Source organism: Seriola lalandi, unplaced genomic scaffold, assembly GCF_002814215.2.
Source record: "Seriola lalandi dorsalis isolate HSWRI2012SDOR001 ecotype SW California unplaced genomic scaffold, Sedor1 jcf7180001973505, whole genome shotgun sequence".
Taxonomy (NCBI): Eukaryota; Metazoa; Chordata; class Actinopteri; order Carangiformes; family Carangidae; genus Seriola; species Seriola lalandi.
Genome location: NW_019444171.1, coordinates 1 through 7,882, shown reverse-complemented (window position 1 = coordinate 7,882; position 7,882 = coordinate 1). Strand labels below are relative to the sequence as shown.

At 39.1% G+C, this 7,882-nt stretch overlaps 1 protein-coding gene across 1 annotated transcript; it reads left to right on the top strand.

The window, feature by feature from the left end:
- Window positions 1-1,010: 1,010 nt before the first annotated feature.
- Window positions 1,011-7,388, top strand: LOC111652242 (ATP-dependent 6-phosphofructokinase, liver type-like). Its single transcript, XM_023402458.2, has 14 exons — window positions 1,011-1,266; window positions 2,243-2,316; window positions 2,425-2,502; window positions 3,530-3,719; window positions 3,903-4,068; window positions 4,701-4,745; window positions 4,827-4,935; window positions 5,074-5,169; window positions 5,628-5,720; window positions 6,408-6,533; window positions 6,633-6,697; window positions 6,867-6,930; window positions 7,066-7,212; window positions 7,290-7,388. The coding sequence occupies exons 1-14, from the start codon at window positions 1,182-1,184 to the stop codon at window positions 7,362-7,364; spliced, it is 1,413 nt and encodes a 470-aa protein (XP_023258226.1). The 5' UTR covers window positions 1,011-1,181; the 3' UTR covers window positions 7,365-7,388.
- The last annotated feature ends 494 nt before the right edge of the window (window positions 7,389-7,882 follow it).

Here is a 7,882-nt window from a genome sequence, read left to right as displayed (position 1 = left end):
AATACATTTATTTTGACATCCTTAGCTTTTGCTCTAAGTTTCTATAGCTGAAGCACAGTGGTGAAGACGTATTTAGATCTTCTATACAAGGTAGATTTACTGTATTACAAGTAAAATCATGCATTCAAAATTTTACTCTAACGACAGAAGTGTTACCAACAAAATGTATATAAACTACCAAAAGTTAAAGCACTCATTATGCAGACTGGTTTTAGAATTATGAACCTTGTTTTATTGAGCCTTACATGTTGTTAAATAAGAAAATCCTAAAGGACATTTTGACATAAGAGTTAGAATTTTACATTCATAAAAATAAAATAATAAAAATAAAACAGCAGTGTTAATAATAATAAAAATAATAATAGTAACAGTAAATGAGAACACAAATAAACAACAGATAATTATATAATAATTAAGTTATAATAATTAACACATTAATGAATAAACAAAATAAATTGATCATTTCAAAATAATGTTTATTTTATCACTGGATTATACATTAACGTGTGAGGATAATTTTAATGTTGCAGTTGGTGTGGCTAATTTTAACTACTCACTCCAGTGTATAGCTACCCATTCTGTGGTAACAGCGCATCATGTTGATCATATTTTGGATTAATAATTTGAAGCAGTAACTGAAGATAAAGACAATATTTGCCTCTTGATGGTAAGTAGATGTAACACTTGAATACAGAACAAATAACTCAAAATTGTACTTCAAGCACAGTACATGAATATACTTATTTACTCTCCACCACTGCTGGGATATATGTATGTATTTGGGGCCTTTTCCTGGAAACAACTGGCGCCGTTATAGGCTCCCTGATGAAATCTGGTTGAAATCAGCTCGTGTTGTACGTGCTGTGGACCTCCTGTTACACACCTTAGGGTTCAGCGAGTGGGCGGGGGTAATAAGAAAAGACTAACTGATAGAGAGGAAAATATGTCGCCGGACGGTTCGGGGTTATAAAACAAGCGCCAAGTGTACTCGAGGAGCTTCCCTTTGGACAGGGCGGAGTCAAACGGTGAGGAAATGTCACTGGGAGCGTTCACTCGCCGTCAACGAGGAAGCAACATCTGAATTAACCCCATACCCCACAAACCAACCACTTTTTTTGCTTTTTAACGGACATTTTCTCACTTTTCACACAGTTTGGTTGTTTTCGGTTGAAAACGTCAAAATGTCCTCGATGGACTTGGAGAAGCTGAAGATGACGGGAGCTGGTCGGGCCATTGCAGTGCTGACCAGCGGTGGAGATGCACAAGGTGACCTGAAAAACTTCAAGTTGGAATAATAATGCAGTTTGTAGTCTTTAAATACATGTGTAGATACGAAATGTTGTTGTCTGCCACGCATGTTAACATAAGAAACCGTGGTACTTTATTTACTGAGAGCTGAGTGGAAACAAAATGATCAAACTATCTCAGCAGTGTCTGTTTAACCTTCAGATGACTACGGGGTCAAAGGTCACGTATGGGCTTGCATACATATATACCCAGACTGTACAGTATGTAGCTCACAAAGGTAGAAAGTAACTAAGTACATTTACTCAAGTATAACAATTTCAGCTATTACTTGAGTATTTCCATTTTCTGCTACTTTCTGCTTTTAATAACTTTGCTTGCTTGGCTTACTATTCAAATTAATAATGCAAAATATATCAACAAATAAATGATGATGTATCACTGTGGGTTAAGATCAGACTGCCACAGTGTATAGAATAATTACACTTAACCCCACCTTAAAGTACTGCAACAATACACTGATGCCCACATTAATGCACCAATAATTATAATCCAGTATTATATTCCTTTATTCTGAAATAACCAGTCTGCTTTATGCATACTTTTACTTCTGTGCTTAACATATATATTAATGCTAATGCTCTTACTTAGGTTAAATTTTAAATGCATGACTTTTGCTTGTAACAGAGTATTTTTAGACTGAGTATTTCAGACAGTATGGCTACTTTTCATTAAGTACAGTAAGATATAAGTACTTTTTGCACTGGTAATTCATACAGTGTGGCGTACGTGTCAGGAATTGTTCAAGCAATACCTGTCTGGGGCTGTGGTTACAGGCTCTGCAGAGCGGATGGCACCTTTGCCCAATAACTGATAATGAGGTCATATCCACCACAGTGTTTGATTTCTTCATCCAGGGCCATGGTGCAACCGCTTGTGTGCAATGACTTAAGAGGCAGAGATGAATCTTAATATTTTTGTGCAACTGTCATCCCAGGAATGAATGCCGCTGTCCGAGCTGTGACCCGAATGGGCATTTATGTCGGGGCCAAGGTCTATCTTATTCATGAGGTAAACAAGCTGTTTCATCCTGTTTGTGTCCCTATTGAATACATACACTGAGTTAGGTCTTTGCTCTTGCTTGACTGGGATCAGTCCTACATACATTTTACTTTTCAGGGATACCAGGGCCTGGTGGATGGGGGAGAAAACATCAAACTGGCACACTGGCACAGTGTGACCAACATCATCCAACTGGTAGGTTAAAATATTATCTTCAGTCACTGTTGACAGCAGTGGTGAAAGTAGCTATGGTAGGCCTTTCTCATAGTTTCGACTTGTCATAGTAGGAAAAGCACACGCAGTGATGGCTCTGTTATATTCAGGTGTGTCAGTAACAAACTGTGCTCTAAGCACATCAGCAGACCCGCCATTCATTTTATTATTTACACCTATGCGTTTCCTACTGTCACATGTCAAAACCTCCTCTGGAATACAAGTCCTATTGTGCCTTAATTGTATTGTGACTTCATGTTGTTGTTATGTTTATATTGTTTCTGTCTTAAATCTCTCTCTTTATTCTTCTTTCTACGGTTTTAATAGGAATTTCATTATTTCATCCATCTCCTCTCATCTGTTGTCTCCCTGCCTGTCTTATACTGGTAATAACCTGGTAAGGGGTTTTGCTGCATGTGCTTTGAGCCTTATCAGCTGAAGATGCAGCAAGCAGCACTATTCAAATGATAGTTAGTAGGACTCCCATTGTCCTCTTTGCGTTGCCCAATAGTATGACTTGTTTTGGATGTGTGTTGGAGGGCACATGCTTTCTAAAGCCAATGCAATTGGTGTGTTAATGTCTTGTGTTTATATCACATCATCTTACTGCGACTGGTCCTGTCCAAACATAACATCCTGTATCCAGATTGATTCAGATTACTGTATCAGTCTTGCTGAGTGTGACTGCAGTTAATGTTTGGCATCAGACGGCATTGCAAAAGTATCTCCATTGGCCATGAAAAATCCCTTTGGGAGCCAGAGCGTGAACAAATTTGTCAATGACAGATTACAATGCCCTGTCTGCCTTCACTGAACTGCTTTGTGACTTGTTTATTTCAAACTGTTCCCTGTATGTCTCAGATAGTTAAGACATCACATTTTAGCTGTTACTATGTCATGTGTTTTTCTGTTGTATTTTATTGTACAAAACTCTGGTTGTTTTAAATATGCTTTATAAATAAACTTGATTTGATTTGATTTGATTTGATACATGATGTCTCTGCTTCAGGGTGGGACTGTGATTGGCAGTGCCCGATGCAAAACCTTCCCAACTCGTGAGGGCAGACTTGCCGCCGCCTTCAACCTGGTGAAGAAAGGCATCACCAACCTGTGTGTGTGTGGTGGTGACGGCAGCCTCACCGGAGCCAACATCTTCCGCAGTGAGTGGAGCGATTTGCTGGCGGAGCTCGTACAGAAAGGTAAAGTGCTCTCAAGAAACTGTCGATGAGGAAACATGAGTTTAATACAATTGGATTCTATGGTTAAATAGTCCTTTGAGGCATCATTTCATTTTCAAGAGTATGGAATCCTCTTTCATTCATGTCTGTGTGTGTGTGTGTGTGTGTGTGTGTGTGTGTGTGTGTGTGCGTGTGCTACTTCAGGACGGATCACAGACACCCTGGCCAAGCAGCATGATCACTTGAACATCGTGGGGCTTGTTGGCTCCATAGACAATGACTTCTGCGGCACTGACATGACCATCGGAGCAGACTCTGCACTGCACCGCATCATGGAGATAATTGATGCCATCATGACCACTGCGCAGAGGTCAGACACTGTGTGATGTTGAACAGTGACAGCAATGAAGCAGCAGGTGTTTCATCAAAGTGATTATCCTTAGGTCACAAAGTTATTTGGTCAGTAATTCTTATTAAATGAGTTACAGGGGATGAAGATATAACAAGAACACAGTGGTGCTTTAATGGGGAAAATGTGAATAGATATGTATCAACAGAAAATTAATGGGCTTTTTTGGAAAGATGCTAAACACTCTTTCTTAACAGATTCTTGAAGATGTCACCTTGGGCCCATAGAAATGATCTTGGGCATATTACACAGTTTTATCAAAAAAGGATTTATTGTTTAACTGTGAAAACTAATCTGCAGATAAACTGATGATGAAAATGTTATTTTATGTTTATGTTATTTGCAGCTCTATGTCAGGCTCATACCTGCATAATGTAATGATTTATTGTCGGGCGGGATACAATCATGTAAGCCAAGTTTTGTTATAGCAGATTCCCCAATTCAGGTCTCTTAGGCATGATTTCTATAAGCTTGTCCAGACTTGCTCCCTTGCATCGTGGTATGCTGCTACAATGCTGCAATTTGTCTGCTCACATAGCTGCTGAAAAAGTTTATTAGCCTGTTGTAGTAAAACTGCTGTGCACCTCCTACAGCCACCAGCGCACTTTTGTTTTGGAAGTCATGGGGCGACACTGTGGGTGAGTAACACTTTGACCTTTTTTGCTATCATTTATACGCTGCCACCGAATAAAACATAAAGTATTGTGTTGTTGCTCCAGTTACCTGGCCTTGGTGTCAGCACTGGCATCTGGGGCGGACTGGCTCTTCATTCCAGAGGATCCTCCTCATGAGGGCTGGGAGGATCGTATGTGTGCCCGTCTAGAGGGGGTAAGTGACAAAAACTGTAGCACAATGTAAGTTAGATCCACAAGCATTTCAGGAATAGAGATAAAATACAGGGCTTAAAAGCTGGATTGTGCTTAATGACTTAGTGGCTAATGCATGTGTTTGTCTGTTTACCTCCAGAGCCGCATAACAGGGTCAAGACTCAACATTATAATCGTCGCAGAAGGAGCCATTGACAGAAATGGCAAGCCTATCTCCTCAACTTACATAAAAGATGTAAGTTTAATAATTTAAGGACAGTACTATACTGTATGTAACAGTTGCTCACCAACCAAGAGGTAATTTTATGTTGAATTATTATTCAGATTTGAAATAGGCAAAGGTTAAACTAAAAGAAATCAGTTCAGTATTCAAATGAAGGCTACACCTCTACTCCATATCAGCCTAGACTGTATTGTGATATTTATGCGAGTGTACTGATAACCAGTATATATATATATATATAAAACCAGTATATATATCATATATCGCTTTGTCAATTATTTGTCTAATCCCTACAAGGGACATATTAAGGACAGGATGTTGTTTGTTGGACGAAAATACTGAAACTATGATTTTTAAAAATGCTTTAGAAGAGTTTCCTGCCAAATGTTTGTTAAAGAGTTTTCTCTCAGTTGTGTTTCGTCTAGTGAATGACAAATCAACACTGAAATGCTTTTATGTCGTTTTTGAAGCTGGTGGTGAAGCGGCTGGGTTATGACACCAGAGTAACAGTACTCGGCCATGTTCAGCGAGGAGGAACTCCCTCTGCGTTTGACAGAATACTGGTGAGTTGAACAACATATTTTATATTTTGAACAAATTGTTGAGGTAGTTATTCTTTTCAGCTGTAGTTTTAGTGTTTAATTGCTTATAAACTGCAGAGCTGAGCTGCCTAAAGGCCAAGGAAAATATGTCTTTCTGACTGGCTGCCAGTTGTCCATTAATCTCTAATTGATCTCTTATTAGACACCACAAACAAAGATCTGGTCAACGGTTTAACCACTGGTCTAAGTCAGTGTGCAAGCTTAACCGTTGGTAATCATTGCAACATAAATCTCACTACAAAAAATGCACAGCAGTTTTTGTGCAATTTCTCCTTTTGCTTTTTGTAAGTGGCCTGTGTATTTGGTGCTGTAATACACAATGAGATGTCATGATATAGAACATTACAAAGTCGATGGATGTTTATCTGGGATAAACCTGACTTTGTAGTGTTCAGTTAGAAATCAAAATTGTCACAAATCCAAGTCATGTGGGGACAACCACATTTATTTATACTTATATATATATACTGTATGATTACACTTCCCAGTTTCATGTGCGAGTAAACATAAACATGTCTAAATCTGCATTTTATTTAGACATATTATCCACATAACCAGCACAAACGTTACTAATGAGTAGGAGGTGATAATCTCCAACATTCATACATTTAAATGGACATGTACTGTATGTGCACTCTTTGTTTTCAGAGCAGTAAGTTGGGTGTGGAGGCGGTGATTGCCCTGTTGGAGGCCTCTCCTGGCACCCCAGCCTGTGTCATCGGCCTGTCAGGTAACCATCCAGTTCGCCTTCCTCTAATGGAGTGTGTAGAGATGGTGAGTCTCTCTCCTCTCTTCTATTATTCATTTTCATGGACATAAAACACAAACAGTGGGAAGTTTGCTGTATTTTTAAACTTTTACCACTGTGTGCAGACTAAGTTGGTGCAGAAGGCCATGAATGAGAAGAAGTTTGCTGAGGCCGTTCAACTGCGTGGAGGGTGAGATATATTCATTTATATTGAGTAGTTATACCGTTCATATAAAAATTATGCAAAACTGCCATGATGTATTTCAACTAAGTCCATTCGGATTCATGTCATCATACAAGCGATTGATTTTTTTCCATGCAAATAAAAAAACAAGCTAAAACCGTAGATGTTCTCCTAGGAGTTTCGAAAACAACTGGAACATCTACAAGCTCCTTGCCTTCCAGAAGGCTTCCCAGACTGAGGTAAGTCTCTCACTAACATAAACACACATGTACACACACACAAACTGTATGATCCTAGCTGTAACACATGAAGAGGAATCACAAAACTTCAACTCAAATGTGCCTGTCAATAACATCTGACTCATGTTCCCACAGAGCAATTTCTCTTTGGCTATTCTGAATGTGGGAGCTCCAGCTGCGGGGATGAACGCAGCGGTGAGGTCAGCTGTGAGAGTAGCACTTGCTCACGGACACAAGGTCTACGCTGTCAATGATGGATTTCAAGGACTCGCCAATGGAGCGGTAAGTCATTCTGTCTCTATTTTTTCTAACCACCTTGAAGAGGAAATTTTTCTGTACTGACGGTTGTCTGTCGGCAGCTTTTTGAGATGGAGTGGCACACTGTGGCGGGATGGACGGGTCAAGGGGGCTCACTGCTGGGGACAAAACGGTGAGCAGCAGGACCCTTTGATTTCTATAAAATTCTATAAAACTATTTTAACAGAACTCCAACTTTTTAGTAATGTATCTCCATATAGATGAAAAAAGTTAGAGCATACAGTGAGGCAATATGATGACATATACCAACAATACTGTTTTTACTGTGGTAAGGATCCTTGTCATATCTCTGGAGTAACTTCATTTGTCAGGTATTTAATTTTCTAGGTTAGCTAAAAACCATCCATATGCTATTTAAATGTACTCACAATATATGTTGATATTTTAACATAATTACCTTTTTAATATACCTAATAACTTTGAAGGAGCTTTTGCTGTTTAGAGAAAAAAAACTCTCACCCCCACAGGGTGAGTGCAGTGTTCAAAATACTCAAAAGACCAGTGAATGTCCACACCAAAGAATTTAGTTCAAATTGTTTAGTGAATCTTTTCAGCAAGCAATGAACAATTACAGAATTCTGGATCAGATGTGCCTTTTCCTAACCAATAACAAGTGTTGGTCAGTCCACAGTCT

Bases quoted from the DNA above. Each gene is read 5' to 3' on its own strand.
- LOC111652242 (XM_023402458.2), top strand. From the start codon at position 1,182: ATGTCCTCGATGGACTTGGAGAAGCTGAAGATGACGGGAGCTGGTCGG. The intron at 2,317-2,424 runs GTAAACAAGCTG...TTTACTTTTCAG, and splicing joins AGGTCTATCTTATTCATGAG to GGATACCAGGGCCTGGTGGA. The intron at 3,720-3,902 runs GTAAAGTGCTCT...GTGCTACTTCAG, and splicing joins GGCGGAGCTCGTACAGAAAG to GACGGATCACAGACACCCTG.